The 18779-nt window shown below is 40.5% G+C and overlaps 1 protein-coding gene across 1 annotated transcript in view; it reads right to left on the bottom strand.

The window, feature by feature from the left end:
- The window catches only part of ESR1 (estrogen receptor 1), a 274532-nt gene that overhangs the window by 231605 nt on the left and 24148 nt on the right, over positions 1 to 18779 (bottom strand). Inside the window, exon 2 of the mRNA XM_047103088.1 lies at positions 2152 to 2342. Within this exon, the coding sequence (XP_046959044.1) occupies positions 2152 to 2342 (191 nt within the window). The remainder of the gene's footprint in view (positions 1 to 2151; positions 2343 to 18779) is intronic.

Genomic DNA, 18779 nt, shown 5'->3' on the forward strand with positions numbered 1-18779 from the left:
CAGAACAAAAGGATGAAAATAATTTGTGAGAATGTTGCTATTATTCCTTGAAGAAAGGTCATTTCTATCTTTAATCTTAATAATTTGATTTTTATAACTAAAACAGTTCTTTTCTTATATTCATCTATTATTTTCCTTATCTTTATCATATAATAGCACTTTACCTATACTGACTTACTTTAATCATATCATAAAACAAGTACCTTTGCCTCCCCAAATAAATTTCCCAAATAAACTCCAAATCTTGTAGGATTATGGATTATGTTTTACACATATTTTGATTTCCCTCAGAACAACTAGCACAGGTACAAAGTAAGTTTTTAGTAAACATGAATAGTCAAAACTTCAGATTTAGAAACAATCTATTCCCTTTCCATACATTAAATCAAGGGTCAGCAAATTATGGCTCACAGGTCATTTCTGGTCAGTTCTGGTCTGTTTTTGCATACAAAGTTTTATTGGTGCACACCTATTTATTTATATATTGTCTATGGCCCCTTATAGGCCACAATGTCAGAGTTGAGTAGCTGCAACAAAGTCTATATGCAAAGCCTAAAATAGTTACTCTCTGACCTTTTACAAAAAAAAAAAAAAAAAATTACTGAACGCTGCTCTAAATCGTTTTTACAGATGAGAGAACTCAGTTTCAGATAAGTGACTTGTCCAAATTTGTAGTTGAACCTGTTCACTAAACTTACCCCTGTCAGATAATTTGTCAACACCAAATTAAATGTTTGATGAAAATAATGCTAGTTTAGAATTTACAAAAGCAAATAAACATTAATATCACAATTGAAGATGGCTGTCGAAAGACCTTTATGGGCTTATGCTAACCAAAACCAAAACAGAAATAACATTTTTCTAAATTAAGATAGTATCGCCGGGGCGCCAGGGTGGCTAGGTCAGTTGGGCATCCTACTTTAGCTTGGGTCACAATTTTGCGGTCCGTGAGTTTGAGCCCCACATTGGGCTGTGCTGACAGCACGGAGCCTGGAGCCTGCTTCTGATTCTCTCTCTCTCTCTCTCTCTCTCTCTCAAAAATAAACATTAAAATTTTTAAAAATATAGTATCAGTTGGTAAAATTAAATAATCTATGTTGCTTGAACACATAGATATAGGTATACATGTGTGTGTGTATTTATTTATATATATCTTTGTGTGGATACATATATATATATGTAATATATATATAAACAAAAATTTACTATCAGAGAATATCATTAATTTTATTAAGAAATCCAACAAAAAAAGTCCAAGTATTACAGAAGATTTCTAAAAGATGTTGAAAATAATAACTGTCAAAAAACTGCTTTTAAAATGGACCAAGACAAAGTTAATTCAGCTAACCTAAACTCCTATCAGATTGCTATTCCTGTCAGACAAAGGAAATTTAGCACAGATATTTTCAGTAGTAAAAATGAATGGTATCCCCCCCAGGGCATACTCTAAAATACAATAATATAGACACTCTTGGCATAGAAATAAATTGTAGCTGGCAGTATAAAGGAGAAGCTGTACTTGATAAACCATATACAAGAAAAGGATCAAGCAGACAGGTGAATGAAATGTAACAAGTAAGTACTTAATAAAGGCTTATACAGATAATATGCCCCCCTATTACAAGTCACAGCTATTGTGTCTTCTCATTTTAGCAAAAGGTCATTTCATCCACTGAGACAACAAAGAGATGGAAGAAAAGCGAGAGAAGAACAAGTTAAATTAGAATTGGTCCGGAGCAAAGATCAGAACAGAATACATGTCTGGACACAGCCAAGGTGGAAAGGTAATCATGTACAGACAATTAACATTACACAGTATCCTATAAGCTTAGTTGCCTACAACACATGAATATCCACCTGCCCTTCCCTCATCAGGGCACAAACATATCAATACCCAGCTACTGGAGTCCTCTTCCCGTAGGGTTGCTCAAGACTGCTCGGATCTTGCCAAATGGAGGAAGCGTAATTACTCAGTCTTTGTCAACTCTTTCTCCTGAGAACTTTTTTTCCACTATCTTTCTACCAGAGATACTAGTGGACCTACTAGGTATTAGTGTTCTTCGACAAATGGCTGCTCCTATGCCTTCCTTCTTCAGTGGCTTCCCCCCTCAGGATTAAAAGTGGAATAGGTCGCTTTTAACACACTATTACCTTGAATACTTCTCTTGAAGAAGGCCTTACAGCCCTCACAGGACCATACTCCATAATGGTAGCCTGAGGCATAGTCATTGCATACTGCACAGTAGCGGGTCTCCTTGGCAGACTCCATGGCCATGCTTCCCTTATCACCAGTACTGGACAATCTCTCTCGGCCACTCTGGCGCCGATTATCTGAATTTGGCCTGGAAAAAAAAAAATAGGAGAAAATAAAAAACAGTGAATCTATTAACATTAGAAAAGCAAAACATGTACCCTCTTCCAAAGAATAAGAGGCTTGGGGGATGCAGAAGATCCACTTTATTCTGACATTTTGAAATAATGAATCATAATGTAAGCTAATCTTTCATTACCTCTTGCCAGCTGTTACAGCAAAAGGTGTTTGCCTATTATATTAACCTTGACGGGAAATTGTTTATTGCAAACTTGCTTAAAAAATGGACTGCCTACACCAGAATATATTATCTAGAAAATGACAAAATGAAATTAAGTGGTTTCTAATAGATTTATTCATTTTTTTCAGGGATTCAAAATTAATGCAGAACCATTAGAGACCAATGCTCATTCTAATTCTAGACACATTAAGAAGCCTTAGGAAATAGAGACAAAGTATAAAGCAGCTGGGGCATTTGAAACTCGAATGAACTGACGAACAACTCTGAACATGTATAGAAAGATAGCAATTCACATTTTCATGTCATTGTTACCATGTAACCCTTGATATCAATTTTTACAACTTGACTCTAATTTAAGGATGCCATTCGATATTCAATACTCCTTTTTAAGAATGCGTAGAATAAGGGGCGCCTGGGTGGCTCAGTAGGTTTAACATCTGACTTCGGCTCAGGTCATGATCTCATGCTTCATGGGTTTGAGCCCCACATCGGGCTCTATGCTGACAGCTCAGAGCCTGGAGCCTGCTTCAGATTCTGTGTCTCCCTCTCTATCTGCCCTTCCCCCACTCATGCTCTGTCTCTCTCAACAATAAATAAAACATTAAAAAAAAAAAGAATATGTAGAATGAGAAGAGCAGAAGAACACATGCAATTACTCCAACCTATAAAAATTTCACAGAGGAAACACACCTCAGAAAGAAATGTGAGAATGAACAGTTCTGGAAGAACCAAGGAAACGGAGAAGTAAAAAGTTTTAAAGAAGTAGAAAGCTTTCAGAAGGTAGATGGATTAATAGTGCCAAATGGGGCAGAGAAATCCAATAAAGCAAGGACTGATGAAATGAAGTGAGAGTTGACAAAGAGGAACCTCAGCAAGGAGTTTGGGCGGAAGAGTACAGCACAAGCCAAAAGCCAGTGGTAGAAACGTGAATGGAGTATGAGGAAATCAAAATGAGAGAAGGCCATTCCTTTGAGACTCTGGATGAGAGTGAGCAGAGACAGAGATGGGGTGGTCACTGAAGAATATAGGGATTAGGAGGATTTTTATTGGCCAACAGGGCAGAGAAGTAGGGGGAATCCATACTTCCTGCGTCTCTCAAACAAAGCAGTGTAGAAGCCAAAGGACTTTGAACCCCAGAGCCTGGGAGGAAAAGAGACTGAATCTACTAGGAAGAAAATGAGAAACTCGAAAAGAGATAGGTGGGTAACTGCGAACTGGGGGAGATAAAAAAAGGCCCCGTGGGCACGGAGGGGAGAGAACCCCTTCTGCGGAGAGACAAAGGGAAGAGAAAGAGCGGGTAGGGAAGTGCAGGACCGTAGCTGGCCAGGAGAAACACCTCGGATTGAGACTGAGAGGCATCTGATTCTAACTGCGGGGCTTTCTCTGGACTGGGGCGGGCTCCCTATTCGCACACCTGGGGAGGAGGGGCACCAGCCCTGGGTACCGTGGTAGGTCAGGGCTCAGTCCTCAGCTGGAGAAAGTGGTTCCCTCCCTGGAGGGCTGCGCGATAGCACAGAACCTGCCTGTGTCCGCCACCCTGCGCGCAAGTGGCTGGGCGAGAGCTCAGTCTGCAGGAGGAAAAGGCGGCCGTTTCCCTGGAGTGCCGTGGGAAAAGACAAAGCCTGCCTGCGTCTGCCACCCGGGGGCTACCGGGGAGGGCAGCGGCTCAGTCCACAGTAGGAGAAGGCAGTCCTCCCTGGAGCGTGGGGGGTGGGGGGGGCACAGACAAAACCAGCCCAGACCACATATCACGCACCGAGAGGCGCTTCCCCAGCGCCAGAGCGCGCGGAGCAGGACTTTGAATCCTAGCCAAGCGCAGGGTCAGGGGAGTTGGCTGAGCAAGAAAGAACCGCCCGGTCTGCGCCCGCGGTGTGAGGACGACTCAAACTGAGTCCAGCGGGTGGGCTCCGTGGAGAAGAGACTGAGGGATCACCATCCCCCCGCCCCCAACCAAGGCGGGGCCTCAGGGATCACTCCCCCGCCCATAGTGGAGGTGGGTCCACATTACGCCAAACCACGCCCCCTTGCGCTGGGTAACTGCGTAGCCACCAGATGGGCCCAGACCCTGCAGACGGCTACTCCCGACAAGCGGTGCGGCGTTGCCTGGATTAACTCTAGGTCAACTCTGGATGTATACATATATTCCCCCTTTCTCCTCCTTATGTCTTCCCTCCCCTAGGCTGGTTACTCTGGTTATTGGTCTCTCTAAACAGACATATTTAATCCATTGTCTTGATAACATGTTCTACACCTCCTTCTTTACACTCCTTTCTCTCTGGAATAATCAAGCCATAGAGTTTCTCTGTCTGGGTAACTTTATCTTCGTTTCATTTTCCCCACCTCCTTCTTTAATTTCCTTTCTCTCTCTCTCTGGATTAAGTCTTTTAGTCTCTCTGCCTAAATCAGTGTTTATTTTTTCTACCCCCCTCCATGCGTTTCTCTCCTTGTATGTGCTCTTCCATCAGCACCACCAACACCCTCTTTACTTGTAGTCAGTGTTTTTGGGTTTTCGTTTTTAGTCTTTAGTTTTTTGTTTGTGTTTATTTGTTTGTTTGTGTTATTCGTGTGTTTGCGTGTTTTTGTCTCCTGTTTGTCTGTTTTCCTTTATGGGGCTACTCCAAGGAACAAATCAAAGCACACCTGGTGGAGGGTCAGAAATATCACTATGAGTAGAGTAATAAAATAACCAAAGTCACAACAACAGAGAGCAAGTAACAATCTCCGAATAAACACCTCCTGAAGGGCCAGGCTCTGGACAGTGTATGACCCTCTTTTAATACAGCAGTGCTCACAGGTGCAGAGCACACAAACTTTTAAAACGCATAAGGGACAGAAAACTAGACAAAATGACGAAACAGAAGAATTCTCCTCAAGAGAAATTCCAGGAAGTAGCGACAGCTAGCGAATTGATCAAAACCGATTTCAGCGATATAACGGAACAAGAATTTAGAATAATAGTCATAAAATTAGTCGCCGGGCTTGAAAAAAGCATAGAGGACAGCAGAGAATCTATTGCTACAGAGATCAAGGGACTCAAAAATAGTCATGATGAATTTAAAAATGCTATAAATGAGGTGCAAAATAAATGGAGGTGGCCACTGCACAGATTGAAGAGACAGAGGAGAGAATAGGTGAATTAGAAGATAAAATTATGGGGAAAAAGGAAGCTGAGAAAAAGATTTAAAAAATCCAGGAGTACGAGGGGAGAATTAGAGAACTAAGTGATGGAATCAAACAGAACAATATCTGTATCATAGGAATTCCAGAAGAAGAAGAGAGAGAGAAAGGGCTGAAGGTGTACTTGAACAAATCATGGCTGAGAACTTCTCTGATCTGGGGAAGGAAACAGGCATTGAAATCCAAGAGGCACAGAGAACTCCCTTTAGACATAACTTGAATCGATCTTCTGCATGACATATCATAGTGAAACTGGCAAAATGCAAGGATAAAGAGAGAATTCTGAAAGCAGCTAGAAATAAATGGGCCTTAACGTACAAAGGTAGACACATAAGGGTAGTAGCAGACCTATCTACTGAAATTTGGCAGGCCAGAAAGGAATGGCAGGAAATCTTCAATGTGATAAACAGAAAAAATATGCAGCCAAGAATCCTTTACCTAAAAGCCCGTCATTCAGAATAGAAGGAGAGATAAAGGTTTTCCCAAACAAACAAAAACTGAAGGAATTCATCATCACTAAACCACCCCTACAAGAAATCCTAAGGGGCACTCTGTGACTAAAATGTTACAAGGACCACAAAGGACCAGAGACACCACTACAAGCATGAAAACTACAGAAATCACAAAGACTCTAAACCCATATCTTTCAATAATAACACTGAATGCAAATTGACTGCATGCTCCAATCAAAAGCCATAGGGTATCAGAATGGATAAAAAACAAACAAGACCCATCTATTTGCTGTCTATAAGAGACTCATTTCAGACCTGAGGACACCTTCAGATTGAAAGTGAGGGGATGGAGAACTGTCTGTCATGCTATTGGAAGTCAAAAGAAAGCTGGAGTAGCCATACTTATATCAGACAAACTAGACTGTAAATTAAAGGCTGTAAAAAGAGGTGAAGAAGGGCATTATATAATAATTACAGGATCTATCCATCAGGAAGAGCTAACAATTATAAATATCTATGCATCAAATTCAGAAGCCCCCAAAATATGTAAAACAATTCATCACAAACATAAGCAACCTTATTGACAAGAATGTGGTAATTGCAAGAGAACTTAATACTCCACTTACAATAATGGATAGAACATCTAGACAGAGAATAAAGAAACAAGGGCCCTAAATGATATATTGGGTCAGATGGACTTCACAGATATATTTAGAACTCTGCATCCCAAAGCAACAGAATATAATTTCTTCTCAAGTGCACATGGAACACTCTCCAAGATAGATCACATACTTGGTCACAAACAGCCCTTCATAAGTATAAAAGAATTGAGATCATACCATGCACACTTTCAGATCACAGTGCTATGAGACTTGAAATCAACCACAGGAAAAAGTCTGGAAAACTTCCAAAAGCATGGAGGTTAAAGAACATCCTACTAAAGAATGAATGGGTCAACCAGGCAATTAGAGAAGAAATTTGAAAAATAAATGGAAGCAAATGAAAATGAAAATACAACAATTCTATGCTTTGGGATACAGCGAAGGCAGTCCTGAGAGAAAAATATATTGCAATCCAGGCCTATCTCAAGAAACAATAAAAATCCCAAATACAAAATCTAACAGCACACCTGAAGGAAACAGAAGCAGAACAGCAAAGACACCCCAAACCCAGCAGAAGAAGAGAAATAATAAAGATCAGAGAAGAAATAAATAATATAGAATCTAAAAAAAACAGTAGAGAAGATCAATGAAACCCAGAGTTGGTTTTTTGAAAAAATAAAATTGATAACCCTCTAGCCAGGCTTCTCAAAAAGAAAAGGGAGATGACCCAAACAGATAAAATGATGAATGAAAATGGAATTATTACAACCAATCCCTCAGAAATACAAGCAATTATCAGGGAATACTATGAAAAATTATATGCCAACAAACTGGACAACCTGGAAGAAATGGACAAATTCCTAAGCACCCACACACTTCCAAAACTCAAACAGGAAGAAATAGAAAATTTTAACAGACCCATAACCAGTGAAGAAATTGAATCAGTTATCAAAAATCTCCCAACAAATAAGAGTCCAGGACCAGAAGACTTCCCTGGGGAATTCTACCAGACATTTGAAGCAGAGAAAATACCTATCCTTCTCAAGCTGTTCCAAAAAATAGAAAGGGAAGGAAAACTTACAGACTCATTCTATGAAGCCAGTATTACTTTGATTCCCAAACGAGACAGAGGCCCAGCAAAAAAAGAGAACTGCAGGCCAATATCCCTGATGAATATGGGTGCAAAAATTCTCAACAAGATACTAGCAAATCAAATTCAACGGCATATGAAAAGAATTATTCACCATGATCAAGTGGGACTCATTCCTGGGATGCAGGGCTGGTTCAATATTCACAAACCAATCAATGTGATACATCACATTAATAAAACAAAAGATAAGAACCATATGATCCTGTCAATCGATGCAGAAAAAGCATTTGGCAAAATTCAGCATCCTTTCTTAATAAAAACCCTCGAGAAAGTCGGGATAGAAGGAACATACTTAAACATCATAAAAGCCATTTATGAAAAGCCCACAGCTAGTATCATCCTCAATGGGGAAAAACCGAGAGCTTTCTCCCTGAAATCAGGAACACGACAGGGATGTCCACTCTCACCGCTGTTGTTTAACATAGTGTTGGAAGTTCTAGCATCAGCAATCAGACCACAAAAGGAAATCAAAGGCATCAAAATTGGCAAAGATGAAGTTAAGCTTTCACTTTTTGTAGATGACATGATATTATACATGGAAAACCCAACAGACTCCACCAAAAGTCTGCTAGAACTGATACATGAATTCAGCAAAGTCGCAGGATACAAAATCAATGTACAGAAATCAGTTGCATTCTTATACACTAATAATGAAGCAAGAGAAAGACAAATAAAGAAACTGATCCCATTCACAATTGCACCAAGAAGCATAAAATACCTAGGAATAAACCTAACCAAAGATGTAAAAGAACTGTATGCTGAAAACTATAGAAAGCTTATGAAGGAAATGGAAGAAGATATAAAGAAATGGAAAAACATTCCATGCTCATGGATTGGAAGAATAAATATTGTTAAAATGTCAATACTACCCAAAGCAATCTACACATTCAATGCAATCCCAATCAAAATTGCACCAGCATTCTTCTCAAAGCAGGAACAAGCAATCCTAAAATGTGTATGGAACCACAAAAGACCCTGAATAGCCAAAGTAATATTGAAGAAGAAGACCAAAGCAGGAGGCATCACAATCCCAGACTTTAGCCTCTACTACAAAGCTGTAATCATCAAGACAGCATGGTATTGGCACAAAAACAGACACATAGACCAGTGGAATAGAATAGAGACTCCAGAATTGACCCACAAAAGTATGGCCAACTAATCTTTGACAAAGCAGAGAAGAATATCAAATGGAAAAAGACAGTCTCTTTAACAAATGGTGCTGGGAGAACTGAACAGCAACATGCAGAAGAATGAAACTAGACCACTTACTTACACCATTCACAAAGATAAACTCAAAATGGATGAAGGACCTGAATGTGAGACAGGAAACCATCAAAACCCTAGAGAAGAAAGCAGGAAAAAACCTCTCTAACCTCAGCGGCAGCAATTTCTTTCTTGACACATCTCCAAAGGCAAGAGAATTAAGCAAAAATGAACTATTGGGACCTCATGAAGATAAAATGCTTCTGCACTGCAAAGGAAACAACCAACAAAACTAAAAGGCAATCGACAGAATGGGAAAAGATATTCTGCAAATGACATATCAGACAAAGGGCTAGTATCCAAAATCTATAAAGAACTCACCAAACTCCACACCCGAAAAACAAATAATCCAGTGAAGAAATGGGTAGAAGACATGAATAGACACTTTTCTAAAGAAGACATCCAGATGGCCAACAGGCACATGAAAAGATGCTCAACGTCGCTCCTCATCAGGGAAATTCAAATCAAAACCACACTGAGATATCACCTCACGCCAGTCAGAGTGGGTCAAATGAACAAATCAGGAGACTATAGATGCTGGAGAGGATGTGGAGAAACGGGAACCCTCTTGCACTGTTGGTGGGAATGCAAACTGGTGCAGCCACTCTGGAAAACAGTGTGGAGATTCCTCAAAAAATTAAAAATAGATCTACCCTATGACCCAGCAGTAGCACTGCTAGGAATTCACCCAAGGGATACAGGAATGCTGATGCATAGGGGCACTTGTACCCCAATGTTTATAGCAGCACTTTCAACAACAGCCAAACTATGGAAAGAGCCTAAATGTCCATCAATGGATGAATGGGTAAAGAAGATGTGGTTTATATATACAATGGAATACTACTTGGCAATGAGAAATAATGAAATACGGCCTTTGTAGCAATGTGGATGGAGCTGGAGAGTGTTATGCTAAGTGAAAAAGTCAGGCAGAGAAAGACAGATACCATATGTTTTCACTCATATGTGGATCCTGAGAAACTCAACAGAAGATCAGGGAGGAGGGGAAGGCAAAAAAAAAAAAAAGTTACAGAGAGGGAAGGAGGCAAAACATAAGAGACTCTTAAATACTGAGAACAAACTGAGGGTTGAGAGGGGGTGGGGGGGAGGGGAAAGTGGGTGATGGACATTGAGGGGGGCACCTGTTGGGATGAGCACTGGGTGTTGTATGGAAACCAATTTGACAATAAATTTCATATAAAAAATAAATTAAAAAAAAGAATATAGGGGTTAAAAAGGATTTTCAGAATGGAAGAAGCTTGAGGAAGCCTCATCTAGACTGAAGGGCAATAGGTAGTAGAAAGGGAATCGCTCGGAGTACAGAGAAGGGAAAAACAACAAGGTCAAGGGAAGTACAGCAGTTGGGATTAATGATACAGAAGGAACAGCCTCAACAAAGACACCTTGAAGAAGACAGGGAGAAAAGAAGAAAAGGGGCAGATGAGACAAAGTTTGCATCTCTCATTTAACCTGGTATAGGATCAGAACTTACATCAATCCAGGATTTACTAGGCATGTGCAATTGAATAAAGCCTGTGTAAGAGAATCAAGGGTATATGGTCAGAGCCCAGCACAGTGCCTGCTATGTAGTTGGCACTCAGTAATACATTAAAAGGAATTCATAGAATGTTTCAGTGTACAGGAAAAATGAAAGGTAGAAACATAGTGAAAGGATAGATGGAGTGAAGGCTCCTATAAGATATATAAAAGAAAGAAAGAAAGAAAGAAAGAAAGAAAGAAAGAAAGAAAGAAAAGAAAGAAAAAGAAAAGAAAAGAGAAAAGAAAAGAAAAGAAGAAAGGAAGGAAGGGAAAGGAAAGGAAAGGAAAGGAAAAGGAAAAGGAAAAGAAGAGAAGAGAAAAGAAAAGAAAAGAAAAGAAAAGAAAAGAAAAAGAAAAGAGAAACCTAGTATGAAATAAAGTGAATTGAAGATAAGTTTCCATGTTCTCTGATTAAAGAAACCCATGCTTCCTGCTTCCATTCCCCACCCAAAGAACCAGACCACACTGACTTTTTCAGTGATCCTCCCCTTCACAAGCCCTGTCTTCCCTTTTAGCTCAAATTGTATTACCCTTCCTTGACCTGATCACTCATTAATACTGTCCACAGTTTCATGGCAGTGCCTCTCAAACAACACTTGCCATAATACTCACAAAATACCGGCTCATGTTGAGTGCGTTTGACTTGGCCTATTTTTTCCATTCGAAATGACAAAGCTCTTAGTTTGACAGCCTCAAATGGAAGTTCTTTATTTTTTAATATCTTTAGAGAGGACCGGCTTGCAGTTTTCAATTCTAGTTCATATTCTTTTGCCCATCTCCTTCCATTTCATCATGATGCTGTTGAACTCCCCCCCCCACACCCCCAATCAACCTCAAACCTTTGTACTGTTTGTTTACTAACATCTTATGCATGATTCAAGTCAGTCGGAGGCAGCTGTGAATATTTAACTACAGAAGCTTAGTGCCTTTGGGGGGCAGTGTGGTTGGCAAGAATGACACTGACAGATTCAGTGCCTTATAAATCTTCAGTCTTGCAGCCTCAATCCCTAGCTCAGTGCCCAGCACACAGCAGGCATGCCGTACATGTTCGTGGAATGAAGGAAGGAAGGAAGGAGTGAATATAAGAAGTTCAAAGTACCAAGCACCCTCCACCCATCCCTGCATAATAAACTACTGCAAACTTAAAAACTGTGGTAGGATAAATATAACATAAAATTGGCCATCTAATTTTTTACTGTAGAGTTCAGTCATGTTTAGTTATTCACCCTAGTGTGTAACCAATTTCCAGAATTTTTCCATCTCACAAAACTGAAACTCCACACCCATTAAACGACTCCCATTTCCTCCTCCCCCCAGGCCCTGACAACCATCATTCTGCTTTTTTTTTTTTTAAGTTTATTTATTTATTTTGAGACACAGAGAGGGAGAGCACATGCACGCAGAAAGAGAGGAAGACAGAATCCCAAGCAGGCTCCAAGCTGCGATCCTGGAGCCTGATGTGAGGCTCAATCCCACGAACTGTAAGATCATGACCTGAGCCAAAATCAAGAGTCGTACACTTAACCAACTGAGCCACCCAGATGCCCCAACTACTTTCAACCTTGCACTTGACTGTTCTAGATAATTCATATAAGTGGATTCATATAGCAGTTATCTTATTGTAAATGGTTTATTTCACTTAGCATAATGTTCTCAAGGTTCATCCATGTCATAGTATGTGTCACAATTTCCTTTCTGTTTTAGGCTGAACAGTATTCCATTGTTATGTATATACTATACTTTTTTATCCATTCATCCACCAATGGACATCTGGACTGCTTCCATATTTTAAATAATGCTGCTATGAACATGGATATTCAAATATCTCTGTGAAAGCCCGTTGTCAATTTTCTTGGATATACACTACTATTTTACTTTCCCGCCAACAATGCACAAGCGTTCCAATTTCCCATAATCCTTCCCAACATTTGTGGGGTTTTCTTCCTGTTTTGTTTTGTTTGATAGTAGACATCCGAACAGGTGTGAGGTGATCACTGCATTTTAAGGTCACCTCTCTTACCAACCACTCCTAACTCCACCCCTGGATAACTTATGCCTGTTCAGAACTCAATAGCAGATTTTTCTTTACTTCTCTTCTGCTACTTGCAATATTCTTACTCTCTGAGTTGTACATTCAGTGTGTCCCCATTGCTGCTACGTTCCTTGTGTCTTATTCATCTTTGAAACCCTGACAGTTTATAGCATAAGACTGTTTACAGCGTAAGTGCCTCCTCATGCAGAAGAGAGACTCAATAAATATTGGTATCAAATGAATTAATCAATGACTGAATCAATTAAGTGATCATTTTCACAACATAAATGGAATATGCAAATGTTTTTAACAGTAATGGTAAAAAAGGTAATAGCAAGAGCTCATTTCCCCAGATCTAGCAGAGATGTATGCAGTCAGCAAAATGCCTTTCATCTACACTTTGAGATGTCCCCGGAATACTGAAAATCCACTGCAGACATAGGGCATAAAACTAGAAGGCCTCCAAACATAAGAGAGGAAATTACACAGCTATATTTTCTCTCCATAAAGGCACTTTTTTATCCAACTTGGAAATTCATGTATGTAACACTAGCAGTTATCATTTGGCCCAGGCCTGCTCTACGAATGCTCCTAAACGGGGCTGTCATGAAAAATATAATCCAGATCCACCTAAAAGGCAAGTGAGATCTTCTCACAGGCTGCAAAGTCATGTGGTGCCTTGAAATATGTTCTGGTTTTCTTGAGTATCCATTAGGCAAAGGTAATTCAGCCCTACTGCCTCCAGACAGAGATCTGTGTCCCCAGAACGCAGACTAACTTGGCCTAATCATCTGCAGTGGAAAGGAACAGAGTGGGAGGCATCTGTGCCTGGATTCAGACCAAGCCACAACAGGAGGCCAGGCACCAACCTGAGAAGAGGCTTTAGAAACCCTAACCCAGCCCTTATCTCTTTATTCTACGTGAAGATTTAACTAATTCTTTAGCCAGATCTCTAAAGCATCTCTCTCTCTCTCTGTAAAATTCTTATCCCTTTCTCACTGAATTGTCACCAACCTTCTATAGTTTCTCATCTTGGGCACTTTCTCATAAGACTCGGGTAAGCAGTTGACTAGTTTGCCAGGTTAGATGTTCTTCAGCCTTACAGGTATGTTTAGAGATTCTCTGAAAGCAAGACAGAAACTTCAGTGAAAAATGGAGGGATGTTTTGTCAGTAACTTAACACACAGCAACTCTGAGGCACACAAGTGCTAAAGAATAGAGTGATGGCAGAGAAAAGAAAGGCAGAAGCATGAGAGATCAAATAATAAGAGGCAACACCCTGCACCTCCAGGAACTGAAAACTCAACTGACTAGATTCAGTTCCAATTTCATTACATCCATTGACTACTAAATATTTCCCAATGGATGCCCCACCAATATTACATATTCAATATGATTAAGAGAAAAAGTCTGAAGGCATTCATATCGGGTCCAGAGAGTGGACTCTCTTGGACCAAGAAAGAATGGAGCATAATAAAAAGCATTTATCCAGAAGATTTTCATTAATCAAAGGAAAAGTTTAAAGCTCAGTGTAATCAAAAACTGTTGGTTTTCCAACCATAAGTCATGGTACCAGCCACCCAAAAGCATTATTCCCCTGCTGAGTCAAGCATTTTTAAAAATTTTTACAGCTTGGTTTCTAGAAGAAATGTTTTGCAAAGCTAAATTAAAAGAACCAACAGAGGGACACCTGGGTGGCTCGGTCGGTTGAGCGACTGACTTCGGCTCAGGTCATGGTCTCACGGTTTGTGAGTTGGAGCCCTGGTCAGGCTCTGTGCGGACAGATCAGAGCCTGGAGCCTGCTTCTGATTCTGTGTCTCCCTCTCTCTCTGACCCTCCCGCACTTATGCTCTGTCTCTCTCTGTCTCAGAAATAAACATTAAAAACAATTAAAAAAGAACCAACACAGATATCCATTCCCTAGAGATGTGGGATAAGTAAGTGCCAGTGGGATAACCTCATGAGGCTCAGATCCCCATATCAAGTTCCCAAAGTTATGTGCACTCATAGTGCCTTACACTTTTTCTTGATGGCACTTACCACAATTTCCAATCCTACATTTGAGTGGTTATTGACAAATATATGCTCCCCCTAATGAACAGTAAATTCCCTGAAGGCAGGGATCATGTCTCATTTGCTCCCAATTTTAACTGACACATATTAGGTCCTTAATAAACATTTTGCTAAATGTACCTCTTCCATCTAATCCATCACCAAATTGTGTCAGTTGTTTCTCCAAAACACTATGCCCATCCTCCTTTGCATTCCTTGTTTTCATCATTCTTGCTTAAAAAATAAATAACCCTACATCTGAATTATTAAAAGCAGTCTCCTGCCTCCCACAAGTCCTCAAACTCATCCTGCCAGCCGCTGTCAAAATAATGGTCACAAAATACAACTTTTATCTTTCAATAACTTCTCATTACATAGATCTGTGGGTCATTACTTTTTTATTTTTTTTTTTTTTTTTTGCCGGGGGAGGGTAATCAGGGACCTATTTGACAATACAATGAAGACTCTGAAACTGTCTTTTCTAAAAACCACATATAAACAAACCCTCAAACTTCTGCCTATAATTCTAGAGAAATTATAAACCTGGAAAAGAATATTTAAAAATCATCAACATACAGAACTAAGCCCAAATTCTTGAATTCCCTGCTCCAACCAGTATTGGTCTCTCTGTAGGTCCCTAAGCAAACTTTTATCAACTCCACCTCTGAAAGATTGTTCACACAGCATTCCCTACAGTCTCTGCTTCCCATCATCCATACACATCTCATCTGTCATAGAAAACCAGGCTTTAACTCCCCTATCGTCCATAACTTTTATGAGTATTCCAACTCACACTGGTTCAACTTTGAACTTCTACAGCACTTAAAGTCTTCACCACTTCTCTTGACACTTATAATCTCTCTGACAACTACTCTACTTCTATTTCCTCTGCAATATTTTCTTCCTCTACCAGGCTCCTAAATGACAATGTTCCTCAGGTTCCTGCCCTCAGCCCTCTGTCATCCTTCGCTGACATTTTCTCTTTGTGGGAATCTTAGCTATGTGTGTGGCCACACCCAACTGCCATCCCATATCCCTCTCCTGGACTTCAGATGTCGATTACACACTTTGCAGCTCCTCTTGAATGACCCAAAGAAACCTCAAACTTAATGTGCACAAAATTAAACTCAGTATCTTTTCCAAAAAGCCTGCTTCTATTCCTGCATTCCCATTTTGGCCCCATGGTTCTAGGATCCAACCAAGGCATTCAAGCATACCACTCCCTCCACCTGGCCCCTGAATAATTCCTATTTATCCTGCAGCCATAGCTTGAACTTAATTTCCTCCAGGGAGTTTTGTTGACTTTCAGGACCTAGGCTATATGCACCCTGGACTCTCCATAGTGGAGTAGCCATCTTTTCACTCCCTGTGATACTGTGATTTATAACAAGAAATATGTATTTGGTCTTTGTCCTGCTTCTTGCACAGAGTTTCTAAAACCCTTGGAAATTCCTAACTGATGAGAGCAACAAAGGTGTCTTTTGTATGTTAATGAGGTGACTTTTGGACCCCACTTAAGGATGAGGGCTGTTGCCAGGGAAACCATCTTGAATAGAGGGTTGGAACTTTCAGTCCCCTGCCACCCATCCACCACCCACAGGGAAAGGAGGGAGCTGGAGGTTGAATCAATTACCACTGGTTGATGATTTAATCAACTATGCTTATGTAATAAACCCTCCATAAAAACCCAAAAGGACCTGGTTCAGAGAGCTTCCCGGTTGGTGGCCATATGGAGTTGCTGAGAAAAGGGCGCACCTAGAGAAGGCATGGAAGCTTCATGTCCTTTCCCCGTGCCTTACCCTAAGCATCTCTTCTGCCTAGCTACTCCTGACTTCTATCCTTTTATAATAAACTGGTGATCTAGTAAGTAAAATGTTTCTCTGACTTCTGTGAGCCACTCTCCATATTAATCAAACCCAACAAGGGGTTTGTTGGAACCTCTGATTTATAGCTAGTTAGTCAGGTAACAACCTGGGCTTGTGATTGGCATCTGAAGTAGGGACCATCTTATAGGACTGAGCCCTTAACCTGTAGGGTCTGATGCTATCTCCAGGTAGGTAGTGTCAGAATTGAGTTAAATGCTTGGTGGTATGTTAAACACACACACACACACACACACACACACACACACACACACACACACGAGTCAAAGTCACACTCCCCCATTTAAAACCCTTGGCAGCTTCTCACCACATCAAGGAAAGAATTCAAAAACTCAGCACGATCAGTGTCCTGCCTGTCACTCCAACCAGGACTCCTCACACTCCTTCCCTGAACCCCGAGTTCCAAGAGCTGAGTCATGGCTGCTCCCAGAAACACCGAGCACCTCCAAGCTCTGAGTCCTCCCTGACTTGCTCCCGACTCCATGCAGTTCGTCACCTTATCAAATGCCTTTTCTGACCTGCTGAAGTAGCCTTTGTATTATTTCCACCCTCTTATACCCATTTCTTTATTCCTTATAGCACTAATTACTACCTACCATACCAAATTTTAACTTATTATGTGTCTTCCCCACTGAAATGTAAGCTTCATTCCCCAGCACCTTGAAGAGAGCCTAGTATAGAAACAATGGTTGGAAAAGTGCATAAATAAATGTTGACGCTATGAATCAGCATCTTGTTATGCTCTATTTAATTATCTATCTTACCCCATGCACCATAACCTACACTACAGCAGGGACCGTGGACACCTTACGTACTATGCCACCCAGCTTATGCTTAGCAGCCTGACACACGGTAAAGTGATTAATCAGTATTTGCCATCTGGATGAATGCATGGACATGGTGAAAATATTCCGAACTCCACACCTACACACTCCCATGTCACAAACCTGTCCTCCACACTACAGCAAGAGTGATGGCTCTACCCTGAAAAATGGACCCCTATTTGAAATCCTTCATGAATCCTCAACATCTATGATACGCCTTCTTAGTCTTCTTTGGATGGTGGGCTCCAAGAAAATACCCTACTTACAGAAACACAGATTTTGCTTATAATCTTATGGTACTCATTGGCCTCTGAAGTCCATGAAAGGTCTCCCCAAAAGACGTCAGGCCAAAACCTCCCAGCCTACAGGAGAAATGCAGACTCCATAGCACAGCCATTGTGACCTTGTCACTGTCCCATCTCCAGCCCTATCCCCTCTGTGATAGTTAATTTTATGTGTTACCTTTCTCTGACCAAGCTAGTATATCTCTGGACTTTTGCCTTCTATCTTGGCCAAAAGGCAAAATCCCCTGAGTGAAAATGCCCACTCAGGTAGCAGCCACTGAATTTCTAAATAGAATCAACATGTGCTCCTAGAATATCACATATATAACTATTCTGGAATGGCCATCATCATCGTATGTGTTCACTGTGAATCTCCAGGAAAGAGATCCTATTACAGTCACCTTCACTTCCCAGTTTCCAGCAAACTACTGACAAATAGTATGCATTTGATAGTCAATTAGGGAATGGGTAAAATTATATGTCCCAAACTATGTGTCTTGCTTCTCCACTAGGCTATAAGGTTTTTAAAAGTATGGAAACTATATATTGTTTTACTTTTTTTTAACATTTTTTTTTGAGAGAGAGAGAGAGCTCAAGTGGGGGAGGAGAGAGAGGGAGACACAGAATCTGAAGCAGGCTTCAGGCTCTGAGCTGTCAGCACAGAGCCCCATGGTGGGCCTCGAACTCACAAACCTCAAGATCATGACCTGAGCTGAAGTCAGATGCTTAACCAACTGAGCCACCCAGGGACCTGTGGAAACTGTATTTTAAATATTTTTTATCATCACCAAAACATCTGGTATGGTATCTTGCACAAAGAATGTATCTAATAAATACTTACTGAATACATTAATTAACAAAGAATTAAGAACAACTTTGTAAGAGGTGTAGTTGAATCTGTTACAATAATAGAATGCTGTATCAAGATGAGAAGCCAATTTTTGATGCCTGTGTGTGTACCAACACACATAG

The sequence above is a fragment of the Lynx rufus genome, unplaced genomic scaffold (assembly GCF_022079265.1).
Source record: "Lynx rufus isolate CCGP_SWC_20201006 ecotype Redwood Valley unplaced genomic scaffold, mLynRuf1.p SCAF_6, whole genome shotgun sequence".
Lineage (NCBI taxonomy): Eukaryota > Metazoa > Chordata > Mammalia > Carnivora > Felidae > Lynx > Lynx rufus.